General features: G+C 43.0%; 1 protein-coding gene and 1 long non-coding RNA gene across 5 annotated transcripts in view; one reads left to right on the plus strand and one right to left on the minus strand.

Moving 5' to 3' along the window:
- The window catches only part of GRHL2 (grainyhead like transcription factor 2), a 112,971-nt gene extending 105,352 nt beyond the window's left edge, over positions 1–7,619 (minus strand). For 3 of the 4 annotated variants that reach the window (XM_006122407.5, XM_006122408.5, XM_006122406.5), the window contains exon 1: positions 7,485–7,619. In XM_006122407.5, coding sequence (XP_006122469.1) covers positions 7,485–7,504 — 20 coding nt within the window. In that variant the 5' untranslated portion in view covers positions 7,505–7,619. Of the gene's footprint in view, positions 1–5,542; positions 5,776–7,484 lie in introns of those variants that run through there. The other variant, XM_075920263.2, reaches the window with a different exon arrangement.
- A 162-nt stretch (positions 7,620–7,781) lies between these two features.
- LOC102458448 (uncharacterized) overlaps positions 7,782–23,050 on the plus strand; it is a 61,798-nt gene continuing 46,529 nt past the window's right edge. Inside the window, exon 1 of the long non-coding RNA XR_332031.4 lies at positions 7,782–7,921. This is a non-coding gene — a long non-coding RNA (uncharacterized LOC102458448). The remainder of the gene's footprint in view (positions 7,922–23,050) is intronic.

Here is a 23,050-nt window from a genome sequence, read left to right on the forward strand (position 1 = left end):
AGTGGAACAGTTTGTTCTTGTGCCCTTAATAAATATCTCTTAATAAGAGATCTAAGATGTATGTTCAATATCACCTTCCTCATCAGGTTCTGAAGATCACTGGATTAGTTTAGATATGCTTGCAACAGCCTGTTTATGATCCTTATGGTGATGAATATAGTGCTCTCATACATATCCTCCATAGTGCCTGACAGTGCTTTGAAAATGGTGCTGGCTAGCTCACAAAAGCCAGATGGATAAGCCGATGAAATAAGAGGAAGCATGGGAAGTATGTAGTTTATCCCACAGCCCTACAATTCCTTTGCCTGCCAACAGATACCCCACACTGTGCATTGTGAAAAATCCCACGGTGTATTTAGCATAGCTGCAGAGCAGTACACCATGGGATGGCTGACCAGAATGCTGAGCATTATTTAGAAGCATGACAGTTCTGTATGTCCACAACATGAAAATAGCTTAACCACAGAATAACAGTGTGGTGTATGCAAACTATTTGCATCACAGTTGTTGCGGATTGCTTAATACAGCTCACTTAATGCAAATACACAAAATCTGCAACAATTTTCAAGTACAGGCATGCCATTACTGAAAGTTTCTCTCTGATATGCTGATTCTTGTGTGCTGTTGTGTAGTTGCTTTGTAGATCAATATGAGTAAATGTGTGGATCAACAAAACAATCACATTTGCAACTCCATCTCAAATAAATATTTGATTCAAATGATACAATATGATGCAACTAGGTTGAGACACAAGTTAAGAACTAGATATGATATATGTAGCAGCTTGTAGCAGCTGTTAAATAAGTCACCACATTGGTAGGCTGGAGGCAACATGCCATTACACAGAACTGTGAAAAGACATTAAAGGACAGCTTGTCTAAACACAGAAGTTGTGCCAGATTAATTTGATTTTGTGTAATTAAACCAATACGATCTTTGTATGTGGATTCTTTTACATCACTTTAAAACTGACTAGGTCAGTTTAGCTTGTGCCTGTAGTTTTAGAGACATGTGTGAAACTGATACAAACTAATTTAAAGCAAGGATCAATGCACAAGTGGCACAGATTTAACTAGATCAGCTAAAAATCACAGCTTTAGTTAAAACTGGTACAACTTTGTCTGTGACTGAGCCTGAGTTAACCTGGAAGGAAAACCCCATTTCAGTTATGTGTAGCTGAAGGGAGAACATATTCTGAACAAATCTGAGTGTGGGTGAATGACCAAAAAAATATTCTTTTGTGATAGGCCCAATTCACAACTGTAAGATCCAGATCTGAATTTTAAACAGATCTGAATGTTTGAAACTGTAGTTCTAGTTTGTACCCACTATGGAAATAGACATAAACTACAAAGTTCTGAATACTGTCCTGACTTTCCTAGAACCTGAAGAGATTTTAATTAAGATTTCTAACTCATCACGCTCTCTATTCACAATATATTTTTGCAAGCAGGAGGTGAAGAATAAAATATACCATTGACTCACTTTGGCTTTTTTTATATTTTAATAGGTATTTTGGTATCGGGAGGACATATCCTAGAAATCACAGTTTAATAGCCAGTAAAATTTGACCCTCAATTAGATGGTAGTGTCCAAAGTTACAAAGAAGCATAAGAATTTCCATGCTCAAGTGAGAAAATAGTCCATTTAATCAGATGTTTTGTCTCTAGTAACGGACTATACTAAATCTGCAGAGGACAACACAAAGTCCTCATAGTACACTTCACCCCAATTTTACAAACATGTTTATACATGGGTAACTGCAGAGCAGAGTACAATATAAGTGTTTAGACTACAGGGAAATTAGAAGTAAAAAGATACCAGACTTCTGGTTCAATCTGCAGTCCTTCCTTAATCAAGCAATGCTCCTATTGAAATCAATAGGAGTTTGCCTACTAAGGAGTGCTAGAGTGGGACTATTGTAATTCTAGGGAAATGTTTCTTTTCCAATATAATGACAAATCTAAACAAGATCAAACATGCTGAATGACTACACACAATTATATTGCCTATGCTAACCTCTGAGGGAAAGTAAAGTATACTGTGAACATGGGTATGTTATTAAATATGTCAGTCAGCTACAGAAAAGTATTTGACACAGAAGTTTAAAAAATATACAGTAAAACCTGCACTGAGGTCACCTTTAATGATCAGTTTCCTATCTTAAGCAAAGACTGTGAAGTATTGCATTGGTTCCAAATACAGTTTTGTTTCTTAATTTAAAACAATTTCTATTAGGCAACCAATTTTTGGTCCCTTGGGTAGTTACAGGTGGCAGGTTTCACTTTTATTAAGTAGGACAGAATTATGTTGTATATCTTCAAAGAACTGGAGGACTTTCTGGATTTGCACTGTGCACTCGATTCAAAGCCTAATGAAGTCAATAGGAATATTTCCATTTACTTAAATGGGTTTTGTATCAAGCCCTCTGTCTGGGTCTATCTTTGTATTTTGATTCTTTTGACAGAAAATATCATACACGACTGTTTAACCGGCCTCTCTGTGCAGGTAGCCCCACAGTGCTTTTTTAATCTTCAAGTAGCAATGACAAAACTTCCTGGATGATTTGATGTATTTTATGATTTGTTCCTGAAGCTCTTATTCACTCAACACTCTCACTGAAGTTAATAAGAATTCAATAATTATAGCATCAGCAATGCTAAAGAGACTTTCTAATTTGAAGATGCAACAATCCTATGGAAAGCACAAATTAAACAGTCCTAGCCTCTTTCCGGCCAAGACTTCTCACAATGATAATAGAGCAAATTATCAGAAAAATCTTAGTTTATTTCAAACATTAAATAGATATAATCCTTCAATTCTAGGGACAGAATTGCATTCTACTACAGGTTGTACTTCCCTGGTCTAGCACCCTCAGGACCTGACTTGTCCCAGATGAGGGCTTTTTCTGGACCAGGGGTGATCATTTCAGGTCTCCTGCTGCTGTGCCTCTCCCCCTCTTTCCTGACTCCCCCTGCAGCGCAGCTCTTGGTCCCTCCCCAGCCCAGTAGAGCTCATACAATGGCTTCTAGCTCCTGTGCCTTCCTCCATCCTGCCCCCTACCTGCAGCCCAGCTGAGCCATGCGCCAGCTCCCTGCCCACCTCACACAGCCAAAATGAACCATGAGCCAGCTCCTGGCTCCTCTTTGTAGCCCAACTGAGCCACGCACTGGCTCCCAGGACCCAGTCCCCCTGCAGTGCACTGAGACTCTCTGATCCTGGAACATCTGTGGTTATGCAGGACCACAGATGTTGCTGGACCAGAGAATCCTGGATTTTAGAGGTGCAACCTGTACTATAAGGAAAAATAGCAAGTCCAGATGCTCTTCTTCATGTCTACTGGAAATATCACATAATCAAAGGAATCTGCACTGAATTGATATTTCTCAAAAGACAGCTAGTGTCAACTGGTTTCAGGTGATTTCCCATTCAGAGACCCCATTCATAGCAAGGATGATGAGTTTTTGAAGGTGTCCAAGGTGAGAGTACATTCCCACCAATATGCCTCCACAGTCCTTCCCCAGTGCACAGAAGGCAGGTGACTATTCAAGGTTTCTTCTCTAGTAATAATTGCCTTTCAGAAGTATTCCCTCTCTCTCTGAGCTTTCATATGAGGTGGGGGCCTCAGTCTCCAGCCCTATGAACCGGCACAGTTGCAACAACAAAATATGCCTTAGATCACAATGTGTCTGTTAGCTAGCTTTATTCTTAGTAATATTTTATGTCTGAAAATTCTGCACAATCCTTATTGTAAGTAAGTTTTGTGTTCAGTATTAGAATCAAATGTCTTGGTTATCTATTACTAGCAGGTGAGGCCCCTTGTTAACTGGGCAAAATCATTTTGCATAGATTAATCTTATAGGAAAGTTCAAGAAATGAAATATATGTAAAAGAATGTTTTATTAATGTGCTTGCAAAAAGGAAATAAAAGAACAGTTTTAAAGTTCCAGTTCTACTTCATACATTATTCATTTTATTGAATAATTACTATACATAGTAAATTTGAATCAGAAACTTGTAAAGCTTCCATTACTCTTTCCATAATTAATTTGAATTATTTTCTGATTTGTAACAGTAACAATTTTCTTTGTACTAAAATGACAATTCAATAGGCAACTTGATTTTAATTATGTTAGAAAATATTTTTATGAACTCTAAGCATAATAGTCATGACTTTTTTTCCAATGAAAAACAAATAATTATTTAAATCTTTCACCTAGCATATTCTGGTGTGTAAAGTAGTGCATTCAGCTAATTTACATGGCAGGACTGTTTATGCAAAATTAGGTATCTGTAGGTAATCGCAAAGTATGACTTTATTTTGCACAAAGTCTGTCATATGGACCATGCAAATCTTGCACCAATCTTCCACACACACCCCTGCTACACAGAAACAAGAATAGGGCATCTTTTCATAGGTATCTTCAGTCCTGCTTCTCTCAGCATATTAATATTACATAACAGAAAAAAAGCACATCCAATTAAACTGACAGGAATGAATTGACATCATGATAATGAATGTCTCTTCCTTATTTTACCCTTTGGATGCACGGGTGGGAAGAAAGAGACAGAGACAGAGAGAGAGAGTAAAGGGAGATGCTAAAAGAAATAAAGGCTACAGGTTAGATTTAAAATAGATATCATTATATACTGAATATATTAAAGCAAAATAGACTTCCTTCACACAAAAATATTCTTCATTCTGCACTGCCATCATTCTTGATAAACAGCTTTATTTTTCGTAATGATTCACACCTATGTTTACAAAGACCAGTGACGTTTTTCCACCTTTTATTTCCTCTTCAAACTCTCCTTCCCCTTCACCCAAGATTTTTCTAAGCCTTTCACAGATACAATTGCTGAGGGCAGATGTTGATGTCTGAAAGGTATACGGCCCCTAAAACGTTTCTGTTCTTCTGGTGTTCCCCACTGGGTGGCTAGCAGGTTACAATAACAATGACAAATGCATACTTCTGCATCTACTCCTCCATCTTCCTCTCTTTTGCTTCAGCGCTTCTTGAGCTGACAAGACTTGTTCCTCACCTCACCTGACTTCAATTCCACTCCAATTTTCTCATTAGTCCACTGCCCCTCCACACCAGTAAAGGACCTCTGTCACTAAGATCATTCTCTTTGTCAAGCATAACAACCTCTTTCCCTTCTCATCTTCGTTAATATACCAATTATTTTTAATATACCCATTATTTTTAATAGTCATTCCCTCTTGTTTCTGAGCTTTTTGACACTTTCGTTATCTAGTTCGCCTCCTGCTTCTATCACTGCTCTTTCTGCTGCTCTTCCCTTACCACTAGCCTAGCTCAGCGCTCTGTCCTTGTTCCTCTCTACATACCTTACCCTCTAGTCCTCTGGCTTCAATTCCCATCTGTGCTCTGTCAATTCCCAAATTTCGATCTCCACTACAATCCCTTCCCTTCTCTAGTGGCTCCTTCTGCCAGTTGATGCTCAAAGTGGCCAAGACTAAATGTGTCACCTCTCCATTCTAAACCATCCTTTCCTTTCCCTTTCTGACTAGTCTCCTTACCAGTTCCTCTTCCACCCCATACTCTCAGGCTGTCACCAAATCCTGTTGAGATTTTTCCAGTTCAACGTCTCTGAAATCAGTCCCTCCCTCTGTCCACACGAATAGTCTTGCCAGTAGTGTCCTTACATTGCAAAGTCCTGCCTCTATGCCCCACGGCAGGATATCTGACACCCCCACTGGCCTGGCCTCCCTCCAACCACATATCCACAGCTTGGCTCATTCTCTCCTTTCTTCCCCACAACTTGGGTGCCGCTCCGCCCCTTTCTCCCTATCCTACCCCCTCATCCCTGCTCAGCCCACCCGTCCTTCTCATGCCCATGGCCAGCCACTCCTCTGTGCCCTCGGTTCCTCCATTTCTGATCCCTTCCCTCCTTCGGGTCTCCCCCCCCCCTCCCCCGCCCCTTTCAAGCTCCCTTTTCTCCTTCGGGTTCCCTGTCCCCAGCTCTGGTGTGTCCCCCCTCCCTTCCCCTTCTTTGGATCCCCCTCCATCCTTTGGATCCCCTGTCTCCCCACCCCCCGCTCTGCTGTTGCCTCTCCTGCAAAGGTATCTCCTCCAGTTTCCCTCCACGCAGATCCAAACCCTCCCTCGACCCTGATCCAGCCGCGCTCGCTGGCTTCCCCAGCGCGGCGCATGTTGGGCCTGCAGGGCCCCGCACATGCCCGGAAGGTGAAGGCACTTTCTGGCCAGAGCAGAATCTGCTCCTAATCCTGATCCCCAGCCCCGGCCTCCTGCAGTAGCCTGGCCCCTTTCCCTGCGTCGGCGGCCTCTGCAAGACCCGCGGCTGCAGCCTGGCCCGAAGTCACGAGACAAAACTACAAGGACCCGGCGGGTTTTCACGCATCTCGTCCGAAAGAAGGGGAAAAGCAACTCCCCGAGACACCCAGCCCCTGCCCCGCACACACTGTGTATGTGGGGGGAATCGGGTGAGCGGAGGCTGTTGCCCAGACAGGTACTCTACACCCGTGTGAGCCCGTTTCCCCCTCGCACACAAGCTGCAGTCTCGTGGCCTTCCAAGCTCGCGCAAAAAGTTCGATGCAACTTTTTAAAGTTTGTCTTTTGCGATTTGTTTTCACTGTTAACCCAAACCAGGGCATTGTAAGGTCCTTGTCAGCGCGCGCGCGGCGAGGGGGGGGGGTGTCCTTGGATTAAAAATATATGGACAGGTTTGTTTTAATTACGCACTATTGGAAACATAATAAATGGTGGCGCTTCTTGGGCCAATTGATTATAAAAATTATAACTTCAGGCAGGCGGGGGCTAGAGGCCTGGGCGCTGCAAAGACGTCCAGGTTAAAAACAATTTCAGGTTCCCTAGAGCCTGGGAACTGTATGTGTGCAGGTAGGCATTCAAAGTGACAAGCAGCTCAGAGAACAACGGTCGGACTCGGCTGTGCCTGGATTCCCTGACTCTCCTTGGGAAGAAACAAAATCCCCCCCAAAGCCACTTGCCAAACACCCCGTTCCTCGCAACGGCCCCAGCCGGCAGCGGGGTCTCCCCCAGGCGCCCCCCAGCAGAGATTTCAGAGCCCCTCCTCCTGCGCTCGGCCACACGCACCCGGGCAAGGAGAAGGGGGAAGAAGATGGCCGTTTGTGATCCAATATAAAAGCTCTTTGTTGCACTCACACAAAAGCCAAGAGCCACTTTTCGGCCCGGGCCTGAGGCCCAGTGCTCTGCTCTGGGGCGAAACGAAAAAGTCCCCCACACGGAAGAAAGCTCGGCTGAAAAGGGAACACGAAAAAAAGAGCGAGAGGAGAAACGTGAAAGCCGCAGCGTTGTGCTCAGCAGCCCTGGGACTCATTCAGCCTCCTCAGTCTAGTGCCTTTTCTCGAGGCAGCATGGGAATCCCAGCAGGTCCAGAGCCACCACCAACAAAACACAACAAACCAGTTGGTCTGATCAGCCCAAAACGGCAGGAGCAGCAGGATGTCTGTGATCACTTACTTGTCCGTCTCTTGTGACATGTTTGATCCAATGAACTCTCTCCCCTTTTCCTGCTGCCTCAGTCTCTCTGGTGAAACTGGACTTTCAAGTCTGTGCAGGTGAAGGTGTGTGAGCGCCCGGGACGGGAGAACCAGAGCTACTGGTAATTCTGCTTTCTTCCCCCCTCCCGCCTCTCCCTCCGCCAGCCCCAGAGGTAGGACAGGTACAGCCCCCTCTCCCTTCACGTGTGGGCAGAGGCTGGGTGCTGGGTTCTCTCCCGTGGTGCTGGGGCAGGGGGAGGTACAGAGCGGAAAGCAGCAGACCTAGGCGCCCACAGGTAACTTTCTCGAGAGGAGCTGGATTCTTTCACTGAAGGATACACGGCAGAGGGACGCGCTGCGAGCTGATTGGATAGGGGTGGCGCTCAGGTGAGCTGCCATTGGAAGAGACGCGCTCAGGTAAGGCCCCCGCTTAACTCCAGGTAACTCGCTGCGGAGCAGGGCAGCACGGGGCTGGCTGGGAGAGAGAGCTGAGAAAAGAGCTGCCCGAGGCTGGCTGTAGGCAGCTGAGCTGGGGGGAGACCTGCTGGTCCAGCAGCCCGCAGGCCCGAGCGAGGCGCCATCAGAGCTCTCTGCGCTCCACATAACTTTTTCCTCGGGCTGTTTAACAATCAGCCCCACCCCCACCCGCAGACAGCTGAAATGCCAGCCGAGTAGGGGAAAAGGCCAACGCTATTGAATTCAGAGATCTAAAGAACCCTGGATGGCCAATGGGGTATGGCTGAGAACAATAAACAAGAACGTTTATTGTCCTGTACAGAGGGATGTTTGGAAGAAATATGTAACTACAGCTACCTGAGAGACAAGCATATCTATTATATGATTGCACTGTACCAGTTTTACCTAAACAACAAGATTTACAATCCAAATCAGAGCTATAAAAATGAACTTGTGAGATTTATGCTCAGTTAAACAGCATTGTCCAGCTTTATTTTTGGCTTTAGGAAAACGGTAGGGAAAAATTCACGTCTATGCCTTTGACTTTCCCAACCAAAACCTGTCAAGGAGTCACCTGCACTTCCTACCCACCCATTGTTACAATTCCTGAGCCCTGTCAGTATCACACAGGCATCCACTGACTGTTTCCCTGTTTTTGTTGTCATTTGGTGTTCTTCAGAGTAGCATCAGCCATCAATGTTTGCTCTGTAACTCCACAGAAACAGGACTTAGACACACACTGTTCTTCATGCTTAAAACAGATACTCCATGAGGCTGGAATGAACTGAATTTTAAATTGCTGGATTTGTCAGAGAAGAAAACATTTCACAATGAAGCCAGATTCATGATGCCAGAAGATGACACCCACCATCTGAATCTAAGAGCTAGTTGTAGCAAATGATGTGGCACATCTGTCAGGATACAATCTGCAAGCACAGAGGTCCTAAGGAAAATAAGTGCTCAGAAGCTTAGTGACAAAAACTCGCTATGCATCATAAATAATAACCCTTACTACATAGTATATAAAGCTATTTATATGCCATTATATAATACAAGTTTTCACAGGAGTAATAATTAGTTGTCCTATTTCACAGTAGGATTAATTAGTTAATAAGAATATAAGAACAGCCATACTGGGTCAGACCAAAGGTCCATCTAGCCCAATATCCCGTCTTCCAACAGTGGCCAATGCCAGATGCCCCAGAGGGTGTGAACAGAACAGGTAATCCTCAAGTGATCCCTCCCCTGTCACCCTTCTCCAGAGAAACAGAGGCTAGAGACCCCATTCCTACCAATCCTGACTAATAAGTATTGATTGGCCTATCATCCATGAATTTATCTAGTTCTTGCACTCCATGAAGAAATATTTCCTTTTGTTTAAACCTGCTAATTATTAACAATTATTTTAAAATGCTTTGTCCAGGTAGTTCACTAGACCAACAACTGTTCACAAGGCACTAAAACATAGATATTTCAATTTCAGTTATGCTCATATGCCTTTTTAGTTCACAAAGGTATTCACTGGTAGAAACATTTACTGAAATAGTATATTTTGTAGTAAATATTTAGTAATTTTCAAATATAGAAAATTTTGACCTTGTGGAGCCTAAATCTTTTCTCACATCACTTTAAACAAAACTTTAATAAATTGGGATTTCAATAATGTAAAGATGTAAATGTAAAAATCAGCATGAGTTCAGAAGCAGATGCATAAATTTGCACAAACCTAAGTCTATATTCAAAGTTACTAGCCAAATTAAGCTCAACTCAATATAAGCCAGGTTTCAGTTGATTTCAAAATATCCACTAAACATTTGCAGTGGTTTAACTATATTGATTTTAAAATGTTTTTAGCTAACCCAGTAGAGTTTTGAGTGTAGACAGCCTGATTGTTAGGAATCAAAAACAATACCTTGCCACCTATATGGCTAGTCAAAAGTAACAGCTTGAATTTTGAATAACAAATGCTGCCAATAAATTAATCAAACTATCTATAAGCCAAGAATTATTCATAAAAATGATTCTACAGTAGTTGTGTGTTATCTGAGACAGTCAAAATTCAAATAGGAAAAAAAGCCAGTCCATTCAATAAAGTATGCACTACAAATAATTTGCTCATTTCTAACAAGGAAGTATGATTCTCAGAGGGGTAGCTGTGTTAGTCTGTAACTGAAAAAAAATAAAAAAACAACAAATGGTCTTGCAGCACCTGAGAGGCTAACAAAAAACATAGAGGCTACGTCTACGTGAAACGAGGTGTACAGCTAGTTCGGATTAGGAAGCCTAATCCGAACTAGCTACTCCGTGCCGCGTGTAGCCGCGCGGCACGGGGTTCGAACTAGCCGGCATTTAAAAATGGCGCCGCCCGGCTTCATGCAAATGAAGCCCGGGAAATTCAAATCCCGGGCTTCATTTGCAAGTGCGGATGACTACATTAACCCCGCTAGTTCGAACTAGCGGGGTAGTGTAGACATACCCTAAGGTGCTGCAGAACCATTCATTGTTTTTTAAGGCGCTTCAGTGGGTAGCCAAGTTAGTCTGTTACAGAAAAAAACAACAAATGGTCTGGTAGCACTTTATAGACTAACAAAACATGCAGATGGTATCATGAGCTTTCGTGGGCACAACCCACTTCTTCAGATGACTGGAGTATGAGTAGGGGATATGAAAACTCAAAATAAATAGGAGAGGGAAAGGAGAGGGCGGAGAAAAAGAAAGAAAAAAAAGGAAAAAAAGGAAGGGTGTGTGTGAGATAGGGCATCAATAAGCATCTGAAGAATAGGTACCAACTACATGTTTTGTTAGTCTATAAAGTGCCACCAGACCTGTTATTGTTTTTTAAGGATGTCACCTTAAAACCACTTGGGGACCTAAGGATACAATTTATCAGTAGCATTTCTTAGGAAAATAAAAAGTGAAATGCTGGCTCTGTTGAAGTCAATGTGAACACTCCGGTTTCAAATAGGGCAGGGGTTCATTCCAAAACCTTAAGTTTTAGATATCCTAAAACAAGCTTCGGTATTAGTCCAAAAAGGACTATTTGTACTAGTAAGCAAATAGGTGGTTCCAAATCAGAGCTAATCCTTTCTTTCTCTTTATTTTTAACATTACAATAACATTTAGGTTGTGATTTTTCATTTTCCTAATGAAGTCTTTAAAAGCCACTGCTGAGTACTTTTGAAAAAACTACTTGTATTGAGGTAGGAGCGTGGACGTGGAAGGTTGGATGACTTTATAAGAAAAACATTCTCATCGCAATCCTGGATCAAGTCCAGTTGGTAATCTGAACTGAAGTTTGTTGTTCTAGTACACAGATCACAATACAAAACTGTTTTTGGCATTCAGTTCTTAGGGAGATTCCCTCAGAATGAGCTAAACCCAGGGACTGAATAAGCTTTCACCCTCAAAGAAAGTGGCCCAAGGTCAAAACTAGTGGAAAATTATAGGGCAGTGGCCCTTTCTGTCTTGTCATTGTTGGAGCTGTTTAGTGATAAATATTCTTATTCCTAGGGATGTAAAATCCCATTTAAAAGTTAACTGGTTAAACATCACATTTAACCAGTTGCCCCAGCAAGCATGCCAGGTAACCAGTTAACTCTTTACATCCCTACTTATACCCCAGCCTGTAGGTGTGGAAGAAGGAAAACAGATCCTCAAAATCATCCAACTGTATTGCATGGGGATTTCTTTGTTTGGATGGAGTTTTTCTGCTACATTTAGCAGATGGAAATATATCTTAAAACATTGGAGTCAAGTTCTAATTGAGCAAGTCAAACAAGTCCTGTCTGGTCCAACTTGCTTCTCATTCTCCGTGATCTACAAAATCTCCATACCCTGTATTTGTTTGTCAATGAGTCAGTTGCAAAATCAACTAACAGTCTCTTCTGACCTAAGAAATCCTCCTCTCTTGTAATACAATCAGTCATTGAGTTAAAACCCAATAGCTATGTGGCATATACTTTAAAATCTATGAAAACTTTAAAAACAACAATGGTCCTGTAGCACTGTAGGGCTCGTCTGTACTAGGAAATTATTTCGAACTAACTCCTGAAATAACCATTTTGAAATAGCGTGTGCACAGTACAGGGAAGTCTTGAAATTAGTCCAAGACGGGCTCCCTTAATGTGGACACACTACCTCGACATAGAGCCTCAGGAAGCACTGGGGAGTAACTACTTTGAATGACTCTGGAGTGTAGCTGTTTTGAAATAGAAGCAGTGGAGTGTCACACTACTGCTATTTCAAAATAACTATTTCAAAATAAGCATTATTGCTTGTGGAAAGCAGGAGTTATTTCTTCAAAATAGCCTGTTATTTTGAAATAACGAGCTTGGTAGTGTGGACGCAATTTTTGTTGTATTTCAAAATAACTCCCTAGGTAGACCAGAGCTAAGAGACTAACCAAAAATATATAGAAAGTATCATGAGCTTTCTATATATATTTTTGCTTAGTCTCTAAGATGCTTCAGGACCAACATTTTTAAAGTTTTTTTAGTTACAGACTAACATGGCTACCCTGCTGAGACTTTAACATCTATGGTGTATCTTTGGACCCTTACAAGAATAATTAAGCTGACAGTTTCATTTACTGTTCCAGGCAACCACTGTTTTTCATGTTTTGCTTTGGCTTGCTTGTTTGCATAGCAGCTTCTAGTTTTACTATAGCATTACGCCAATAAAAAACATAGAATTCAACTAAGAACCTTCTTCATGTTTGCGTTATTTGCTATATTACAGCTAATTTTAGCATTGGTTGGAATTGCCAGTGCTGGGCAGAAAAAACAGGAAATATAAGGTTTAACTAGGGTTACTAATTGGGGTAAGTATCTAAAATGGTTTTCTGAAAACTACTAAAAGAAGTCTATGAGATAAAAGGTATGAAAGTTTAACATTTATATCAAAACAAAAGGTATAAATAAGTTTAGTGAGACATCAGATGTCTGACAATCCCTTCTCATGGTTTCAGAGGGCTACGCTGTATTTCAGTTGTGTACCACTGTGCGCTATTGCATCTTATTACCAAAAATTAGACTAAAACCAACAGTCCATTTCATATAGACTGCCCTCGCTTACTCAATGTCTACACTGCATTCCTTCTTCGAGAGAGGAATGCAAATGCAGCTGAGCAAGATTGCAAATGAAGCACAGATCTGAATTTCCCATGCTTCATTTGCATAATTGCGTCCGTCCGCTATTTCGAAATACCCTATTTCGAGATAAAAAATGCCATGTAGATGCAGTTATTTTGAAAGAAACCCTTTCTTTCGAAATAACCGTTAAACCTCATTTTTTGAGGAGTAAGGGTTATTTTGAAAGAAGGTTTTTTTTTTTCAAAATAACTGCGTCTACAGAGCATTTTTATCTCGAAATAGGGTATTTTGAAATAGCAGCTGGACGTGATTATGCAAATGAAGTGCGGGAAATTCAAATCCACTCTTCATTTGCAATTTCGCTCGGCTGCATTTGCATATCTCTCGTGAAAGAGGAATGCCGTGTAGACATTCTCTTATAGAACAGCTTTGTTGAGTTTAATGGAGAATAACTGTTCTGTAGCTAGTTTGAGCGATCCAATAGCATTGACAGAGAGCTATATATTGATAGAGAGCTAGCCTGTAGAGTCAAGCATGGAAATGCATGGGACAGAATTGCATTGTTTCGGTGCCCTAACTGTGCACCCTTATAACAAGGGTTCTCAAACTTCATTGTACCACAACCCCCTTCTGACAACAAAAATTGCTTCTCCATCCCAGGAGCGGGGGGAGGAGGGCAGAAGCCTGAGTCCGTCTGAGCCCCGCAGCCCCAAGGATGAGGGAGATAAAATGGTGAGGGAGGCAAAGCCCAGGCACCATTGCTCTGAGTGGAGGGACCAAGGCTTCCAGAGCTTCAGTCCCAGGTGGGAGCCTTTGACCTGAGCCCTGCCACTAAGGGATGAAGTCTTCTGGCTTTGGATCTGGACGGTGGGACTGAGACTTCAGCTTTGGACCAGAGCAATGTGGCTCGGTCTTCAACCCTGGACAGTGGAGCTTGGGCTTGAGTCCCTGACCCCAGCAAGTCTAACACTAGCCCTGGCAACCCCATTAAAATGGGGTTAAACAACCCACTTTGGGGTCCTGAGACCCAGCCCAGTTTGAGAACTGTTGTCTTAACATGGTTGGACTTCTGATACTTAACTGCATTTCCTGGGTTTATATTTCTTGATTTGGGGATAATTACAACATTGTTACCATGTATTTTACCATAAATTACTCATTCATACTCTCAGTCGAAACTCCATTTTAATGTCATTTTTCTCTGGAAATGTCTCTAGAAACCTATTAATTTATCACTATTTAAATTCTTTAGAACATAGATGCTGGTAAGGATTTTCTGTTACATTTACAGCTAACTTGACCCAGATTTAAGCTAACAACTACACATGGCATTGTATAGAAGTTAAAGAGAGAGAGAGAGAGTTCTTGTGGTTACCAGTTCGACTTCAGTGGTTGCTTGTGCAAGTGGTGGGTTTGGCTCCAAGTTCTTAAGCAAGGAGCAGACAGTGTAATTATGACAAATGAGTCAAAGGACAGTAATTCAGCTAGAATCTTAAAACTCCAGGTAAAATTCTGTGCTGAACCTTGAGTCGAGGAAATGTCTTTAAGTCCCCCTTTTGCACATCGAGTCATGGTCTGCTTCACTGTCCCTAGTTTAATTTGGACAACGCTGGAGACCTGTTTAAGTTATGGCAGCTTGTTCTCGACGGCCTATGGGCTGCAACACCTGTGGCCCCATCCCCTACAGACCCTTCCGGTCCCGCTGCCTGCTCCCTGCAAGCTGCTACTCTGACACCAGAGACTTGTTGCTTTATGGAAGGCAACCACATGGCTTTCTTTCTGTGTCATCTTGTCAGATTCATGGCTTTTAGCTGGCCTGTATGCAGGGAGTGCGTGAAGAGTGCGAACGCACGTCCAAGCGTAAGGTAGGAGCAGCACGCTGCCCAAACCTCCTTCCCCCATGCTCCAGCTGGCCGGGGAAGGCTGGGGCTGATTTTTCCACTCTTCCCCAGGAGTGAGACCAGGGATGGGGCAGGGTCTTGCTCCTGAGTGGGGGAGGAGGGGCAAATCAGTCCCAGTGTTCCTCTGGCCGGCGGGAGCTGGGGAGAGGGAGTCTCCGGCAGAGCGCCTTTCCCCAGCTGGCTGGAGCACAGTTACTTGGGGAAGCATGACTTTCACAGAGCTTGCACGCAACTCAGTGCAGGACTGAACTTCTGACTGACCTTCCAACCAGTCCATAACACTTGTAAAACTGCTGTGAGTTTTAGAAAATACAGATATAAAATATCCACGTGAAACAATAAGTGGTTCAAAAACTGTTGTGTTTTCTCATGATCTCTTTTTGCTTTACTGTATTGTCCTAAAAAAGTAATAGATATACCTGTTCAAGCTGACTTATTCAGAATACTTCCTAGCGCTCAGCAGTCTTTCATTCAGTAGATTAACAGGAAGGATGGATTCTAAACAAAGCCTGTCTATCTTCTCCACACTTCAGGAACCATAGTAAAGTTAGTCCAAGGAATTTCAGAAAAAAAAAAGCTTTTCATGTGTTGGAGTTTGCCCCAACTATCAATGTAAATAGATGCTATGAAAATGGTAGAAAATGGTGCTTGAAAATTATAAATAATATTTTAATCAAGTAGGTGGCAGGGAGCACTATGGTGATAATACGGAAGAAATATTAGTAAAAGGTGTTTTTATAAATAGAATAGCAACTTAGAATAGCGAGGAATGTCAGGATATACTGACCAGGCATGTATCATTTTCAGAGGACTTTACCATATTATTTGGTAATTCAGTGACTTGTCCAATGTTAGAAAAGGAATTAGAACCAAGAGGATAACTCTGGATATCCTGGCTCCTAGTCCTAGAGTTAGGTCAATAGCCCACATCTGAGGCGATGTCTACACTGCAGGCTTTTGCTAGCAGAGTATGCTAATGAAGTGCTCATTAGCATTTGTCACGCTGTCATTTGCATATTCGCTGCCGATGCTTTTTGCACAAGAACCTTATGCCTCAAAAAAGGAGGTATAAGCATCTTGTGCAAAAGTGGGTTTTTTTTGCACAAAATGGACCCCCCTACACTGCTTGTTTTTGCGCAAAAACCCCTTGTGCAAAAAGCATCAGCAGAGAATATGCAAATGACAGCGTGACGTGTATAATATTGCCACTTCCATTGTCTCTTTTTATTTATTCAGTTTGGGAGCTTTTAAGACGAGAGATATAAACAATTTTTCTTTGGGTAAAAGTGAAGTAAATTTGGTCAACAAGCCAGGCTAAGCATATTGGAGCATCAGAGCTTACTGAGATAACCTTCAGCCTGCCACAGGGCTGCTTATGAGTTCCAGGTTATTGTTTGGGGTTGTTGTTTTTTTTAATGCTCGTTAGCTTTAAGAGCATTAAATCCCACTGATTCAGGAATACGCTGGCTAAGCCTCCCCTGCAGCAACAGACTCAGTAGCCTGTCCCAACTGGCCGACAATCTAGGAGATAGTATGTATTTATATGTGATACGCCAAGAGTACACCCACATACCCGGAGATTATTTTTCATATTTAGACACCCACTGCAAGTAATGTTAGTTATCCCTAGGCGTACAGTGAAGAAACTACTAGATGCCCAAATGGCTCCCTAACAGCCACCTTTGCATCTTTCCTCCAGCTCCTACGTCCTGCAATGGTCATAGCATGTCCAGATCCAAGAATCAGGCCCATTGGATTGAAAGCAGGCTGCTACCTGATAGGTAGCATGGAATAGCTTTGTGCCTTAATTATCCTTTTGCAACACCAGATGCCTATGGAGCTGAACCCTAATGCCCCAAAATTGCATGAATTGGCACAGGTTTATTAACTGTCCTTTAATAAGGTTTGCAAATAGTGGGTACCAGAGCCTTTGTTAACTGCTTGGAAGCTGTGGAATATATTGAGCAATGACATTGCATCTGTTTCCTTGGTTCTGGCATTTTAAGAAATGGATGAAACAAGGCATCTGTTTTCTCAAGCCTTTCAGGCATTTTGAGCTCTGTAAACTCTTCATACTACGTAATGCCTCAAGACACTTTGTAAATAAATGAGGAGTATATTGGAGATTTTGTTTCCTTTATTCTACTATGGAAAGCAAATATCTCAGAATAAACAGGTTTATTTACAATGCCTTTTTTTCCTTTCTGCTTTATTCTACTTTTTCTTGGTTTGTTTTTCTCTTTACCACCTACATGGAACCATTTTCTTTTCACCAGATGAGTTGAAAGTACATTTTACTGAAGAAGTTAGTTTTGTGCGCCTCCCAGCCATGCATGGATTCTAAGGATTTGCCTGCCTTTGTTTGGCTAGAAAAACAAAGTACATGGAGATGGCTGTTTGTTTATCTAATGCATATGGTGGAGAGATGTAAAGGCAGTAAGATTTACATTTCAATTTCTTTGCCACTTCTTTCTCTTGCTCCCACACATCCAGGATAGTCTTGAAGGAGCACAAAATGAATGTGCTTCTATTTTACCATAAACTAACTTGGTGTACTAACACTTCAGAGGGGAATACAAACCCATTGCTGCTGTCATTCTGGGAACAAATCACTGCTCTATAAACTGAAAATGTAGTTAATTTGTTTGCCGTGTTGTTCAAGCTGTGTTGATCCTAGGATCTGAGAGAGACAAGGTGGTCCATTTTACTGGATCAACTTCTGTAGATGGAAAGTACAAACTTTCAAGCTACACAGAGCTTTCCTTCAAGTCTAGGGAAGGAAGCAGAACTGAGCTCAATCCTTTAAAAGATTTGTTGAGGGTATGCAGGTGTGCTGTACTTGTAACTTTAGCACTGTTCTAAATGCACTGCTTAGTGCAATTCTCTCGTGCAGATGGGCCACTGAAGTCAGCAGGATCTGTGTATGTATATCTAGGGGCAAGACAGTGTGACAAACTCAATATTAATTATCATGTAAGTATGGTTGCTCTCATTGGCCTGTAAGGAACACACATTCAGGAAGCACAATTTAGAAATTACAATCCAGGAGCACAGCATTTTAGGTGACTTTGCTAAGGCACCTTCATCATCTTCACTGATAAAGTTACATGGTATCCCACACTTGGTCATTTTCATACTATGGTAGCACCTAGCAGTCTAGCAGTGGTGAAAGCATGTCAGGGGGATCCCATGAGAGGTCTGCAACCTGCTGCAGCTCATGGAAGAACATAGGAATTAACTGCTATCTGTTCATGATTTATCCAATGAGTTCTAGGAATTTTCATGTATGAATGTGGGGTAGCCTTCTTTTATTCAGTGCATTATTTTGTTCTGCCTCACACCTTAGTAAGCCCAGGGGTTATTCTTTGGGGCACTTTCAGACTACTTCCCTTTGCTCTCTCCTATACATTGCTGAGTACATAAGTAAATGAATTTTATATTCTAAAGCAGAGGTCGGCATCCTTTTCAAACCAGAGAGCCAAATGACATTAAAATTCAGAACAAGTGGTCAACAAAGAGCCAGTATAAGAATGCCCATTTGCATGACCGAAAATATACAACTAAATATTATTGATAATTGACATGATGATTAACGATAGCATAAGTGAAACTTTGTAGTCTCAGACTTTAGTTAATGGGACTTCTGCTGCTGCTGGGGCGCACTTTGTGGAAATAGGGTGCAGGAGTCAGGGTTGGGGTATGTGAAGGGCTCAGGGCAGGGGCTTGGGATGTGTGGGAGGTGCAGGAGGCAGGGCGGGGCAATGTGTGTTTGGGGGGGAGGGGGCGGAGCCAGATTACCTTACTGCACTCAGGCACCAGTGGCTGGACTAGCAACTGAGCCAGGATTACTGCAGCCGGATCGTGGCCTCCCTTCCTACGTATGCCACAGTAGGAGGTGGGCCACTGCCAGCCCTTTCTCCAGCCAGACAGGGGCCAGACTGGGGCCAGGATGCTGTGGCCAGATGGGGGCAGTTGCGGCCATGCTGTTGCAGGTGCCACGGCTGGGCTGCAGGGTCTGCCCAAGGAGCACAGTGGCTGGGGACAGTCTGCGGACATCAGGTGGGCTGGAGCTGGGCCACTGCTGCCAGTTGGAGGCATCTGCCGCCACCAGCCCCTCTCACTATCCCATCTTGGAGCACTCACACGTCTCCTACAGCACGTCCTCTGCCTGTCTTTAAACGAGCAGAGTCCCCCAGCCGGCTCTTGCCAGAATGCAGCCAGTTCTTACTGGGGCACTCTGCCTTACTTCCACCTCTGGTTAAAGGTGAAACAGACAAAAAAAGACCATCCTGACATGAGTAATTACGTGTTTTTAAAATTTTGAATTCTTTTTTCATTTTAGTTTAAAACATTGCATGTATTTTGGGAATAACAAGAGAGCCAGATTTGGCTCGAGAGCCATGGGTTGCTGACTCGTGTTCTAAAGACCAGAGATAGGGACAGAACAGCTCCCTGCAGTCTTACCAGGAATGAGAAACATGAAGACAGAATATTTGTGCTGTGGTTGTGCTTAGAACTGTTGTTGTGCCCCAATCAGGGTCAGCATTCTGTTATACTAGGCGATGTACAAACACAAAGAGACTAATCTCAGTCCTCTGAAGAGCTTGCAATTCCCTCTTTAAACCACTTGCTCTTAGAGCATAATCCAAAGTCTGTGGTAGTCAATCAGAATTTTTCCATTCACTTCTGTGAGCTATTGATTCATGTAGGCTCATGTCCAGTGGTCATGTTCCTTCCCTTGCCTCAACCCTCTATGCCATGTATTTAATTCCCATGCAGATGACACTCCTCTGGCTGTCCTTCCTCCTTTTGCACCCTCCTGTTCACAGCAGAACTGAATGGATGCCATTCCTTTAGATGGTAAAACTCTTCCTGTAGATTGTAAATTTCATTCCAGTTTTATAGCAATACTGGAAGATTACAAATAAATCCAAAACCAGAACCCAAAGTGTACCTGCTTTAAGATGCGGCCCCCAGCTTGCCTGGATTCAGTCCCTTGGGAGGTTGCCCCCAGTTCGGGGCCCCCCCCCAGCATTGGGGAGCCCGTGTTAGCACTCCAGCCCCCCACACTGTCCCCCACGGAGCTGGAGCACACAAAATCTACTAGCTTGGCCCCCACTAGGCTCTGGTGTGCAAAGGGAATGTCCTCATATGTGGGGCACCTGACTGATTTTTCTGTGGGCTAGTGGCCCCCCAACCCTAAAATGGTTCCCCGAGTCTGGCTTTTATCATTTGCTGGGGGAGAGCTAGGGTAATTTAGGCTAACAGCTGCCAGACAATAGGTTTGTGTATACTATTAAATTGGTTTGATCTATGGCAGCCTAGGCAATTTAAAGGGAAAGATAAATATACACAAACAGTTCACAAGCTTGGGCTATTATGATGCTAATTGGGAAAGCCATCAAAAAATGCCTTTGCCCTGTGTGGGAATTGCATAAGTGGCTAATTAGTGACCCGACAGCTGAACTGCGCCCTTCCCAATCCCCACCTATGGCAAACTGAAAATAATCAGAGCAATCCCATGTGATCAACTGTTACTGTTGCTTAGAGCAATTCAATAACTACATTTGGCAACAGAAAGTGAGTGTAGTTACATGACTATTGAAACAGCATTACAGAACCAAACTCCCAGAACAATGATCAATATAATTAGACACCGTGTTAAAGGCCCTCCAGTATGAACAGCTTCTCGATTCCTTTGACTCTCAGTAGCGAGTGCAAGCTGTCTTTTTGCAAAGGGACAAGTCTTGTTATTCCTGTTTCCATTTTTTTCCACGCTGACTTCATAGCCCGAGAGGAACACATGCAAAATAGGGACAGGAGGAGCCTCAAAACATACACTAGATTCGAGAGGGCAGGGCACAGACAACACTGAGCAATACCCAAGTGACATGAGCATTAGAGCCAGTCCTACAAACACTGCTGAACATGAAGCATACTATGGTGACCAGCCCAAATGTCGCCAAACCCAAATGTTACATTATGAACAAGCACTCCTGTCCTTCAGATCATGAGATGTGAAAAGGATTGGGAGGTTGTTTGTCTTCTGGTATCAGAGCCTGCAGGTTTCATTTTAAAGATTCCCTAGAAAGTTGTGAGGGTTAGAAATTTACTTGTGACAGGGCCTTCCTTCATGGTGCTCCCTTGTGGCCCAAGATTGTCAGCCCACAAAAGTACATGAGGTCTTCAACAGCAGTTGTCACTTCTCATGGGTCCTGTGCAGTGGTACTATATATAGCCCTCCAGCTAAAGCATGCATGAGATTCATCCCTTACAGGGGCTCAAAGTCTGAAGGTAAATGGATGCTGCAAACTCAAAATCATCTTTCAGCAGGACTGCACCTTTCTGCTCTAGGTTTGCCTTCATGCAGCCTGTCCATTTAGCCGGCCTTCCAGGACTGAGTCATCACATCCACAAGTTCATGCAGCCAGCTGTCTCCAACTCTTGGCTGAAGAGCTCTGTTCTTCTCCGTGGTCAGCCCCAGACTTAGCTTGGTCTCCTCCTTTTAACTCCCTTCTCCACATCTGACAACTGCTACAGGAGTAAAGGGGCAGGGACCATTGGGTGCACAGGCTCTCATTAATTCCTATCTTGCCAGTCTCAAAAGTCACATGAAAAGTACCAATTACTGTGAAACTTGAGATAACATTGCAGTAATTGGCTATATTTTAATCCCACTGTCTCCAGTAACACTGCTTGTGGTAGTAAGAGCTTGCATCATTGGGCACTAATCTATTTTTCTGATCTAGTCTTGATTATATTTGCAAAATCCTTTTGCTTCATTATTTCAGTGCACGAAAATTGTTCTTTAATTCTGAATAGTTGTATATTTACCCTATCTTTTGCTTTTTTGAGTCTGAAAATGTTAAAACATTATATTAAAATGAAATCAAAGATTTTAATCACCTAATTTGACTCATTTTGGAAGGTTTTTAATTCATGGGGAGGAAATTACCTGTATTCAAAATATCTGAAAGTGAAATCTCAATTTCTCAGTGTTGCCAACTCTTGAAAGTCTTTTGAGAATAATACAGGTTTGGCTAGAGCTGGAGTCAGTCTTATCACAACCCAAGAAACTCCAGCCCTCTTGCAAATTTCAAATCTTCCTGGGGGGAATGCGCTGTCTGATTGGCTGCCTTCTTAACTTGCCTGTCTACTGAGAAAGAGCAACCAAACAGGATTGCTGCAGGAGGCAGACAGAGTTCTCCTTCCCCCACTCAGGAAGCCAGCCTGCAGCACGTCCACGTCCAGTCTCCTGGCAACCTAATGAATGCTGCTGGTCCTGATACCACCTCTCTGATTGATAGTGCCACCTGATTGGTTGAAAGAGTCAGCAGACTGATCCTGAAGCTCAGTAGCAACAGCAGGCCTGTGGATGCACAACAGATTCCAAGAACATAGCTGCTCTTGATCCTGTCCCTGCCTCTGCTATCCCTCACCTTGCTGCAACCCCTCGCTTCTTCCTGACTTCCAGCTTCGACCCTCCACTATTTACATATTGTGACTGTAACTCTGGTTAACCTTAGGTCTTGATTTCTGATACGGCATAAGTTCTTGGCTTTGCTTCTGGATCTGCCTCACCTGGATCCAGCTTTAAGCTGGAGGCTGGCCTCTTTCTCCAATCACTAGGTCAGACCACCTTTGACTGAACTGCTGACAGGCACAGAGAGAGCTTTTTGGGTAGGGGAGTGGGAAAAGGAACAGCCAACACTGTTTTCAAAGGAGGGAACAGAAAGAGCTCACATGGGAAGGTGGATAAGAGGATTACATGGCAGCTACTCACCAAGGCCTTAGCATGGGTAAAGACTCCCACAGCTGCAGCAGGAGCAGGTGCAGAGTTTAAGGGGAGAGACAGGCCAGAATTGCTGTGGAGGGACACAGAATTTATTAGACCCTGCTGGTGCGCTCTGAAAGGTTCCTAGTTTACGTTAATATTGTCCTGAACATTAATGTAAACTGAGTACCTTTTAGTGCATACCATCAGTGCCTACAAAGGACAGTTAGGATGCGATGCATTAGTGTGCTACAAATTACATTGCTGTAGAGGGCTTTGCTGTACAGGCAGTCCCCGGGTTACGTACAAGATAGGGACTGTAGGT

Source organism: Pelodiscus sinensis, chromosome 2, assembly GCF_052426305.1.
Source record: "Pelodiscus sinensis isolate ZL-2025 chromosome 2, ASM5242630v1, whole genome shotgun sequence".
Lineage (NCBI taxonomy): Eukaryota > Metazoa > Chordata > Testudines > Trionychidae > Pelodiscus > Pelodiscus sinensis.